This window comes from Malania oleifera, chromosome 10 (assembly GCF_029873635.1).
Source record: "Malania oleifera isolate guangnan ecotype guangnan chromosome 10, ASM2987363v1, whole genome shotgun sequence".
Classification (NCBI taxonomy): Eukaryota; Viridiplantae; Streptophyta; class Magnoliopsida; order Santalales; family Ximeniaceae; genus Malania; species Malania oleifera.
Window position 1 is genome coordinate 33,197,429 of NC_080426.1, and position 12,399 is coordinate 33,209,827.

Consider the following 12,399-nt stretch of genomic DNA (forward strand, 5'->3'; position numbering starts at 1 on the left):
TAAGCCAGACTTCTATAACATATTTGACATCTTTGAGCACAAGTCTTCTTCCAGTGTTATTATCCAATCAAACATCTCCAATGTTGACAATTTTGGAGGAGGCATCATTTCCTCTCCTGACATGGCCAAAATAACCACTCATGTAGGATGAGAAAAATCGCCTTGTGAAGTAAGATAAAATGAAGAGCTAAGATCTCTCCCATGATTCTTGGAGCTAAAATCAAAATTTTGGAGTCGTCATCATTTCTATTTTTTATTTTCCCATGATTCTAAACAACATTTGGCTCCGAATGTGAGGAATACTTAAGATCTCTCCTTCTGTCTTCATTCAATATGCTATAAATCACAAATCGCAATTTCCATTGTGTGCCTTGGAGTGGAGCTGTTAATGATTCAAAAAGAATCTCCCAACTGTTTGGGAGAGAGGTAAGTGGCAGCAATGCCAACACCATGTCATCGAACATAATTCCCATGCTTTTTAGCAGGTTCACCAAGCCTTGAAGATCATGGAGATTCTCCACCACACTTCTGATAATCTTTATATTGTAACTTGGCAAAGTCTTCATGTATCTTGAATGACCATGTCACCAATGTAATGCCCGATCATTTTAATGGTTTTCCAAAGCAAAACACCTGCATTCTGTATAATAATATTTTTTTGGTTCCTGTTCAGACAATATTGGCTCATTTCCCATGATAATCTCACATTCCCTAGGAATGAAAGATTCCCACAAAACAAGGGAATCCCACTCTCATCCTGCACCATGGGTAAGTTTCAAGGGAATCTCATTTTTGGGACCAAATTGTTCTCACTATTTTGGCTGGTTGGAAACTAATTCCCCCCATAATATAGTATTATTACACATTATATTATATTTAAATTAATAAATTACTATAATAAAAATATAAATCAATAAAAAATGAAAATAATAGTATTATTATTATGTTAAAATAATAATAATATAATACAATAGTTGAAATTTTGCAACCATATTACCCCCAATTATTTTGGTTAATTAGATTAAGTGATGATTTAAAAAAAAAAAAATTACGATGGCTGAAATTTTTAGGGCATGGATTTGATTTGGTACATATTCTTAGTAGGTTTGTGAGCCGAAAATATGATTATTCTTCATAATTATATGTTGTTTATACTGATTTTAAAAAAAAAATAAATTATGATGGTTCAAATTTTTAGGATATGGATTTGATTTGGTACATATTCTTAGTAGGTTTATGAGCAGAAAATATGATTATTCTTCATAATTATATGTTGTTTATACACATGCCAAGAGTGTAACGACCATCTTTTAGAAATACGATCCCCAACCAAACACTCACATTGGCATCCTGCCTACATTCCTGGAAATCTTACAACAAGAATGACACAAAAATATTCCCATGAGGTAGGCATCCCAATCCCAGTCCCAAGAATGTCAATCCATGAGAATATTTTTGATTCTGCAAACCAAATGCTCCTTCATTTCTTTTCTCTTCTCTTTTCTCCACTTCTCTCTAACCAAGCAGCTTTAAGGAAGAAGAACATCAAATAGGACAGTTTATTGCAAAAAAAAGATCAAATAGGACAGTTCATTAAAGTATTTGCATTCTTGTGCAGTTTGGAAAAAAGCCAGGGAAAAAAGTGTGCCTCGATTTCTGATGATGAATGAGACTCCAGCTCCAAAAAATTACAGTTAAAGAAGTGCTGACTTCTAATTTTGGTACCTATCCTTCTATACTGTAATTTGGTTTGCATAGCCAATTATCCACAAAACAAGGATGAACATAAGGCAAGTTAGAGCTCAAAGTTCAGGTCAAAGAAAAACATATAAATCAGATAATTTTCAGGATACAACAAACAAGTGCATTTCATTTTCATTTAAAGAAATAATGGTTCACAATTACCTCCAATTCAGTATCCATATCCTTTCCCCGAACAATTCTTGTTGGACGAGAATATGCTTCAATAACCTTTGGTAGAAGATCACCTCTTGACAAGGCTTCCATCTACAACTCATTAGTAACACCATCAAAATTTGATACAAAAGCATATGTATCAACTAAGAAAGAAAACAGTATCTCCGATATCTCTCTTTCTTCTTTTCCAGCAGGAAAATAGGTCTTGTATTTCTAAATAATTTGGAGGATTTTTTTGAAAACTAGCAAGAACAGCATAACTAGCTGACTGGATCCATGGATTCTGTGCATTGCAGTCTGGCAGCCAGGAGGCCCTCTTAGAGCAGTCAATTATTTTTGTTTTGTTAAGTGCAGTTTCCTTGTTTTCTTCTGCAACTTTGTTGCAGCTCAAGGTTCTTGCTTTTGGCAGGACTTGTTTCTATGAGTACAGGAACATTCTTAAGAGTAAAAAGGAAGCACTATGAAGAGCAGGAAAGACTTTGGGACCCTTAATTACCTTCCACTGGCTATTTCAGGGGGCATTGTGGGTATTTAGGAAACTAAATTCACTTGTAAATTGGATAATTTCATAGTTTTCTTTTCTGTATCACTTTCTTTTTGGATGTCAAGGGTAGAGGTCTGGTGGTTTAACTTTGGTTTATGGGCCTAATTGTCCTCCATTGAGGGGTTTTCTTTTGGAAGAGTTAGCTGCGGCTTATGGAAATAAGCATTGGCAGATGAATACCTAAAACGAGTAGGAATTTGTAAAACTTACTTTATACGCTGATTTTGTTGCCAAAGAAGGCCAGTCTGCACGCTCCATAAGGATGGAACGGACCACTTCTGGACTTATTCCCCTATCAACCTGAGACCAAGAAGAAAAACACCCCATCCTCCTATCAGAAAATATTACACATCGACAAGCACAATTATGCATATTCAAAAAAATTATTATTTAATTGTAATAAGTGTAGTTGTCGGTATCTCGTTATACATGCTTTATGGTACATTTACATGGGACAATGCATATAACACACACATCATAACTTTATAGCGTTTCATGAGCATAAACATTGCATCACACAAATAGATGCACAATTATGAAGTCCATAAGATACAAGCACATTAGTAGTTTTGCAGTTTACTAAGAGTTATGCAATAGGAAAGTTATTGATTTCTCCATCTTTACCACTTCAGTGAATGCCTGCTTTGGGCAGATTTCCCAGAAACTCTGAGCTTATCAGAAGGATCTGACTCTAGATCGGGACCAAAATACTCAATTGTAATAAGCATAGTTGGTAGTATCTTGTTATACATGCATTATAGTACATTTACATGAAACAATTCATATCACTCACACGCATCATATTTTTATAGCGTTTCATGTGCATACACATTACATCACACAAATGGATGCACAATTATGGAATCCGTAAGATACAATCATACAAGCACATTTTTTGCAGTCTAAGTATTCTGAAGTAGGAAAGTGGTTTGATTCCTCCATCTTATCACTTCACTGACTGCCTGCTTTGAGCAGATTTCTCAGCAACTCTGATCTTATCAGAAGGATCCGACTCTATCTAGATCTGGACCCAAACTTATATAGAATATAACCGACTTGTCCCGAGCTCAACCTCCTTATGATCACTTCAATCATGAGTAATGTGCCTAATTATTAAGGCATTTGGCCGGATATTAGTTCTGACCTGCACTGACCCACCTCTTATTTGGCCCATCATTATTCAAATTCAAAAAATGATGAAAATTAGAGTTGATACTATGTTTGAGCCAAAAGTAGCACCTAATGTCCTTCCCAAATTAGGAACCACCTAGCTTTCCCCACAAATTGTTAGCCCCTAGGTTTCATGGCCTAATTTTGATGATAATTGAACTACTTAAGATCTAACTACTTTAAGATTGTGATAAACAAGTTATAAGAGAATTCGAGCTTAAAGGCATTAGTAAGGACTTCGAACAACATTCAATATTTTTTCTTTCTTGTAATTGTATTTAATATCTAAAGAAATTGAATGATCATGCCATAAAGTAACTAAAACAGGAAAAAGAAAGGTAAAGGAGACTGTTCTAGGCAGCAGCAGTGGAAGGTCGGCTGGCCCTAGTAGGCGATTGACAACCACCCCCCCCCCCCCCCCCAAAAAAAAAAAAAAGTTTTGGTTTCAATGATTAATTTTTACTTTAACGGATAGTACCAGGTCTACCGGCCTCTATAAGTAGTCGATTGACCTAACCTGTAATAGATCTTAACGGGCATAAAACGGCTAGTTTTTCATGTTTTCATATATATATATATCCTTCAAAACCCAAATGAATGTTTACCAAGAATCCAATTGTGCCCTAATTTTCTCTTTTGTGCCATAACATCACTCAAATATATATCCTTCAAAATCCAAATGAACGTTTACCAAGAATTCAATCATGCCCTAATTTTATCTTTTGCGCCATAAGCTCACTTATTTCTTGAGAGTTTTCTATTTGTGCTAACATTTGTATGTTTTCTAGTGAGGAATTCTCTTCTCTTCCATGCTATTACATTGTATTTGGTGTCCTTTCCACTAGGTGAAGCAAGAGGTTTGTAAAGGATTTGAATTTAGTGGAACCTCAAGGCAGGTTGGTCCTTGAGAGTGTAGACGTAGGCTTGAGGAAGTCGAACCACTATAAAGAATTTGCATTTTCTTCTCCTTATGTCATTTACTTTTGTGTTTTTGCACTAATTGTTTGTGTACATTCATCTTTTGTAATTAAAGATAATTTTTTAAGTAACCCAATTCACCCCCCCTTTTGGCTTGCCTTTGGGACGACAATTGGTATCAGAGCAAGGGTTCTATTATTGTGGACTTAACTGTCTTAGAGTTAATCCATGAAAACCGTTAATGTTGGTATTGAGGGGTTCTCTAGTACAACCACCATGTTTCAATGGAACCGATTTTGCTTGTTGGAAAAATAGAATGAGGGATTCTCTAAACTCCCTTGAATTCGAAGTAGGATGTTAACCAAGAGGGATACATTTCCTCAATCATTGTAGAGAATGGACAAGTCAAACCAGAACCTAGAAAGTAGGTTGGATGAAGATGAGAAACGCATACATCAAATAAATTCCAAAGCCATGAACATGCAGTATTGTGCACTTGATCATGGTGAATTCAATCGCATTATAGGATGGACTTCCTCAAAACAAATTTGGCACTCATTCATTGTAACATATGGATGACGAAGTTACTTTAATAAGTTGCTTAATGAAAACCAAATAGAAGGCTTAAACTTAGAATTGTCAAATGAGGAAAAGACTAAAAATATGAGATTTATTTGCAAAATTAGAGTTAACGAAGTTAAGTTTGCACTAAAAAGGATGAAAAATGTGAAAACTATGGGACCAGATAACATCCCAATTGAAGTTTGGAAATGCGTACGTGATAATAGAATTATATGTTTAACTAATTTATTTAATACAATTATAAAAAGTAAGAAAATGCCATATGAATGGAGGAAAAACACTTTGATACCTATATACAAAATAAAGGAGATTCAAAATTGTAATAACTATAGTGGAATTAAACTTATGAGCATGGTTTTAAATTGCGGTAGCGGGTAGCGTAACGTAACGGTAACAGGTGTAACGGGAAGCAGGAGTAGCGGATGTTACATAACGGGAAGCGGGTGTAACGGCCGTGAATTTTTTTGAAGCACGCACAACCTTGTGCATATTAGTGTACTTGCATGTTTTAAGCTTTTGGTCATTCATAGAAAGGGTTTTAGTGTATTTTGGACCCTTTAGTTCGAGTAACTAAGTTATTTGGTTAGGGCAACGAGTTTACATTTGTTTTAAACCATCATTGATAGAAAATTACGTGGGTGCGCGTATTTATACTTCTCATTGTTCTTATCTGTGATAAATTCTTATGTGTGCTAAATGAATTAATAAAATAAAATACATTATACACTCCATTAATCTATTAGACACATAAGACAATAATATAAATATAAAATAGCTAGAAAAGAAAGAAGGTTGAAGTTGAAAAATAAATACATAAATATCACATTACTAATATTATTAAAAAAAAAAAAATTCCTAACAAGTTAGTATTTTGAAATTGTTAATTAATGCATCTATTGTGAGTATTTAAAGAAAAAGTAAACTTTCTATTATTGTCATCCTTATTATAATCTTTTCCCCCTCTTGCCACTTGGTATATTGAGAATGATATATGAAAGAGAGAGAAAAAGTGAGAAGAAAAAGTAAAAAATAAAATTTTTTTTGGTGTAACAGTCCTGTAGCGGTTACGTAATGGCCGTAGTGGCCTTTACGTAACGGTCGCGGTCCGTAACGGCCGCTACGGCCGTGATTTTTCTTCTCACCGATTTCGCGGTGTGTAACGGTATCGGTAACCCAAAAAACCTCTACGTAACGGCGTTACGTAACGGTCGCGGCCTTTATTTAAAACCATGCTTATGAGTCATACGATGAAACTATGCGAAAGGGTAGTCGAACAAAGATTAAGGTTAGAAACGAAGGTCTCAGAAAATCAATTTGGTTTTATGCCTCGGAGATCTACCATAGAAGCTATATATCTATTAAGAAAATTAATGGAAAAGTTTAGGAAGAAGAAGGGGGACTTGCATATGATATTTATTAACCTTGAGAAAGCATATGATAGGATACCTAGGGAAGTTCTATGGTGGGTTTTAAAAAAAATGGGTATATGTAGTAGGTATACTGATATCATTAAGGATATGTACGATGGAGTAATGACTAGTGTAAGGACTATAGATGAAGAAACTAGAGAATTTCCAATCACCATAGGTGTACATCAAGGATTTGCTTTGAGTTTTTATCTTTTTTGCTTTAGTGATGGACCAATTGATTAAGAGTATTCAAAAGGAGGTTTCATGGTGTATGTTGTTTGCAAATGATATTGTATTAATTGATGAAACTAGGGATGGAGTAGAGACTGAGTTAGAATTATGGAGAGAAACTTTGGAATCTAAAGACTTTAGGATAAGTAGAAATAAGACATAATAAAGGAAATGTAATTTTAGTAATGATAGGAGGAATATTAGAAACAAAATTAAACTTGATGATGAAGAAATAAATAACACTCGTAGATTCCGATACCTTGGATCTATTATGCAAGCTGAAGGAGCAATTGAAGATGATGTAATGTATTGAGTTAAAGTAGGTTGGGTAAAATAGAGAAGTGCTTCAAGCGTGCTTTGTGATCGTAGAATACCCTTAAAATTGAAAGGAAAGTTTTATTGGATAGCTATAAGACCAGCTATGCTTTATGGATCGGAATGTTGGGCAACGAAGAAACATAATATCCAAAAAGTAAAAGTTGCCGAGACGAGAAAGCTTAGATGGATGAGTGGTATAACATTGAAAGATAAGTTAAGGAATGAACATATTCGCAGTAAGTTAGGTTTAGCTCCTATAGAAAATAAGATAAGGGAGGGACGGCTTAGATGGTATGGACACTTGCAACGTAGGTCACATAGTGCACCAGTGAGGAAGAGTGAGTTAGTTACCGTGGGAGGCAGTAGAAAGGGTAGGGATAGACCTAAAATAACTTGGGAGGAGATAGTGAGTAAGGATTTAATATCCCTGAATTTGTCAAAAGAAATGGACCATGATCGCATAAATTGGCGGAAAATGATTCATATAGCCGACCCCACCTAGTGGGACTTAAGGCTTGGTTTTGTTGTTGTTGTTGTTTTTTCCTTGCAACATATGAATGAACAAGAGTAAAGTTATCTAGAATTAATATGCTTGTAAAATGAATATGAAAAATTTGAAATGAAACATGAGGAGAAGATCAATGATATGTTTACTAGGTTTACAACTATCATAAATGCCATGATATCTCTTGGTAAGAGTTACACTGGCTTTGAGCTTGTGCAAAGGGTTCTTAACTGTTTACCAAAGGAATGGGAGGCCATGAAGACGGTCATCCAAGAATCAAGAAACTTAGAAGCACTTCCATCGAAGAGCTGCTTGGGTCTCTCAACAGTCTTCACACATGAGATGGAGACTAAGAGGACAATGGATGTCAAGGACACGAGGAAGACACTTGCACTTGCCTCTACACAAAGCAAAGAGGAAGATGATGATAGTGATGAAGAGACTACAATCATCACTAGGAAGTTCAAGAGATTCATCAAGAAGAAGGATGAAAGGATGGGGAAAGCAAGCAAGAAGGATCAAATCACTTGCTACAAGTGCAAGAAACCAGGTCATATTCGACATGGTTGCTCAGCTCTCAAAAGAGACAAAAAAGAAAGTTCAAGAAAAAGGCCTTCAACCCAATATAGGAGGACAATGAATCCAATTTGGGTTCCGACTCGAAAGTTAGAAACTTTTGTCTCATCGCCATTGAGAACAAAGAGGAGGTAATTCTCTTTCAATTGATCAACCTTCATATGATAAACTATTAGGAGCTCTAAATGAAATGCATGATGATTTAAAGGCCCTAGGCACCAAATATAAGGAGCTTAAGAGAAAATAGACCTTTTTTGTTTGATGAAAAGAAAACCTTAAAAAGAAAATGAGGATTTGAAGGTTAAAATTTCATCTAGCACTCCTACAAGTGATTTGAAAGAGGAAAATGAAAGCTTGAAAAAGAAGGTTGAAGATCAAAACCTAATTCTTGCAAAATTCACTCAAGGAAAGGAGAACCTAGATAAGATTTTGGGTAGCCGAAATGTGTTTTTGACAAAGCTAGGATTGAGCACAAAAATGAATAGAAAAACTACAAAAAAACTATTTTGTTCAATCAAACTGATAAACAAGCCCTTTTATTAAATGTAATTTTTATGGGAAAAAGGGTCACTATTATTATTCTTGCTCAATTAAGAAAAATCAAACTCATGGTGTGAAGAAAATTTGGGTGCCTAAGGGAACCAAACCCATTAAAAACCATACTTCAAGGGTTTGGACTCCTAAACAAAGCCACATTAATATTCATGAACCCAAGAAAAGTTGGGTACCAAGAGTCATGGTTGATGGTGATGTGTAGGTTCGCTTGAAGTCAAAATCAAGCTTAAGCAAATAGTTCTTGGATAGTGGATGTTCAAGACACATAACCAAAGACCACACTAAATTTCTCCTCCTCATAAAGAAGGATGAAGTGTTACTTATGGAGCTAAGGAACCATTGTTGGCATTGGTACAATTGGTAAGAATGACTCATTTGTTATTGATTATGTTCTTATTAAAGGATTAAAGCATAACTTGCTGAGTATTAGTCAATTGTGTGATAAAGGCTATCTTGTTGTCTTTGATTCGGATTTTTTTTTTTGTAAAATTTTGAATATTGAATAATCAAACCATATTTATGGCAAAAAAGGAAGAAAATGTATGTGTTTGATTTAAAATTTAAAAGAATTTCTTGATCAAAATGTTAGATGTCTTTCCGTCGTAAATAACAATTCTTGGTTATGGCATCCTAGACTAGGTTATTGTAGCATGCATATACTCTATTTAAGCTTTTAAGAAAATATTTAGTCAATGGAATACCTAATCTTAAATTTGAAAAAAATAACTTGTGTGAACTATGTCAAAAGGGAAAACAAGTTAAAACAAGTTTTGAGCAAAATAATGTTGTGCATACTTGTAGGCATTTACAACTTTTGCATATGAATTTGCTTGGACCCTCTAGAATTGCTAGTTTAGGTGGTAAATCATATGCCTTTGTGATTGTTGATGATTATTCTTGCTTTACTTGGGTGCTTTTCCTTGCAAATAAGAATGATGCTTTGTTTATCTTCAAGAAATTTTGTAAATTTGTTCAAAATGAAAAAGGTTTTCAAATTAGTAATATAAGAGGTAATCATGAAGGTGAATTTGATAATGTTGAGTTTGAAGATTTTTGCAATGAAAATGGGTATACGCATAATTTTTTGGCACCTAAAACACTTCAATAAAATGGAGTAGTGGAAAGGAAAAATGGAATACTTCAAGAAATGGTTAGAAGAATGGTTAATGAATATAATTTATCTCAATATTTTTGGGTCGAAGCCATTAACACATCTTGTGCTAATTAGACCAATCATCAAGAAAACATCTTATGAAATTTGGCATGATACAAAACCAACCATAAAATACTTCATAATGTCTTTGAATGCTAATGTTTTATTTTAAATACAAAAGATAATCTTGATAAATCTGATGCAAAATCGGACGAAAGAATCTTCTTAGGGTATTCATAAACTAATAAAGCATATAGAGTGTTCAACAAAAGAACCTTAATGGTTGAGGAATTGACACATGTTGACATTGATGAAAATTTGCCCACTATTTTGACTAGATTTGATGATGAAGAGGAAATTGAAAGAGAACAAGCAACTTCTAATGAACCTTCAAAGAATATCAATGAACCATCTAATGAAGCTTTAACTTAAAAGTGATTTTCTAAAGTTAGGAAATATGCCTTAAAATCAACTTAAAGGTCAAATAATTAGAGATCTGTTATTGGGGATTAAAACTAGATCAAGTTTGCATAACTTTGTGAATAACATGCTTTTTCTATCTCAAATTGAACCCAAAAACATAAATGATGCAATAATTGATGAAAGTTGTGTAATGGCTATACAAGAGGAATTAAATTATTTGAAAGAAACAAAGTTTGGAATTTTGTTGAAAGACCTAATGATTATCTGGTGATTGGAACAAAATGGGTTTACGGAAACAAGCTTGATGAATCCAGAATTGTAATAAGAAAGAAAGTCAAGAGTTATTGTTCAAGGTTTCAATCAAGAAGAAGGAATTGACTATGATGAGACTTTTGCTCCAATTGCTAGACTAGAAGCTACTCGTATCTTGCTTGTATTTGCTAGTTATAAGAATTTCAATTTATGTCAAATGGATGTTGAGAGTGCTTTTGGATTTTTTTGAGGAAGAGGTATATGTTGAGGAACCTCCTAGTTTTGAAAATGAAAAATTTTCCAAATCATTTTTTCAAACTCTCAAAAGCTTTATATGGTTTAAAGCAAGCTCCTAGAACATGGTATGAAAGGTTTTGTAAATTTCTCATTGAAAAAGGTTTTAAAATGGGGAAGGTTGATACAACATTGCTTACTAAAACTAATGATAATGACACACTTCTTGAGCAAATTTATGTGGATGATATTATCCTTGGTGCTACTAATGAGCTTTTGTGCAAGAAATTTTCAAAAGAAATCCAGGATGAATTTTTTTCATTAGGACTAACGATAATGACATGCTTCTTGTGCAATTTTATGTGGATGATATTATCTTTGCTACTAGCAATGAGCTTTTGTGCAAGGAATTTGCAAAAGAAATCCAACATGAATTTGAGATGAGCATGATGGGAGAGCTCACCTTCTTCCTTGGACTCCAAATAAAGCAAAGGAAAGATGGAATCTTCATCAATCAAAACAAATACATCAAAGAATTACTCAAGAGGTTTGGCATAGATGAAGCAAAAGAGCTAGGCACTCCCATGAGTACCTTGACCAAACTTGACATGGTAAGCAAGTTATTAGCGTAGATGTCAAGCAATATACGTATGATTGGTAGTCTTCTTTATTTAACCGCAAGTAGGCCGAATATCATGTTTAGCACTTGCATATGTGCTAGATTGCAAGCTAATCCTAAGGAATCACACTTAGTTGCTGTAAAGTGTATTTCTCGATGTCTTGTCGACACTCAAAACTTAGGACTTTGTTATCCAAAATGTACATCTTTTGAACTTTTGAGTTATTCGGAAGCTGATTTTGCTGGTTGCTAAATGGACAGTAAGAGTACTAGTGAGATTCGTCACTTCCTAGAACACTCACTTGTAGCTTGGTTTAGTAAGAAACCAAACTCAGTTGCACTTTCCATGACGGAAGCTGAGTACATAGTAGCCAGTAGTAGTGTAGCACAAACACTTAGGATGAAACAAAAACTACTTCATTTTGGTTTGAAATTTGAGTGTGTTCCTATCATGTGTGATAACACTAGAGTAATTAACTTGACTAAAAATCAAATTCAATACTCTAGAACCGAACGCATTGAATGCAGACATAATTTCATTTCATAAGAGACCATGTGCAAAAAAGAGGATATTGGACACCACTGAAAATCAACTAGCGGATATTTTTACAAAAACCCTTAGTAAATATAGATTTTGCACAATTAGGAGAGAGCTTGGATTGTGTACCCTTGATTGATTGAAATTCTTTTGATGCAAGTTATTCTTGGCTATTTGATGTAAGCCTGCTAGGATTTTATTTACTGCATGCGCCTAATATGGAATCCCTCTTCTTTCTTGGCTTTGTTTTTGGTGAAATTTCAAATTGCAGAGGGCGTAATCGACCGACCTAGGGTATGCAGTTGACCGGCCTTGGAAGTAGGTCATTTGCGAACTTCCTAACATTGATAATTTTGGCCAGCTATATTACCATTCATCCCATGGCGATTTCGCCAGCCATATCCCTACTCGCAACGAGGTTTATGTGTATTCCATCCTAAGAACTCCCCGTTGGA

The 12,399-nt window shown here is 34.5% G+C and overlaps 1 protein-coding gene across 2 annotated transcripts in view; it reads right to left on the reverse strand.

The window, feature by feature from the left end:
• LOC131166852 (glycine--tRNA ligase, chloroplastic/mitochondrial 2) overlaps window positions 1-12,399 on the reverse strand; it is a 167,093-nt gene that overhangs the window by 18,666 nt on the left and 136,028 nt on the right. For both annotated transcript variants that reach the window (XM_058125452.1, XM_058125453.1), the window contains exons 32-33: window positions 2,672-2,761; window positions 1,906-2,007 (exon numbers count right to left, since the gene is read on the reverse strand). In XM_058125452.1, the coding sequence (XP_057981435.1) occupies window positions 1,906-2,007; window positions 2,672-2,761 (192 nt within the window). The remainder of the gene's footprint in view (window positions 1-1,905; window positions 2,008-2,671; window positions 2,762-12,399) is intronic.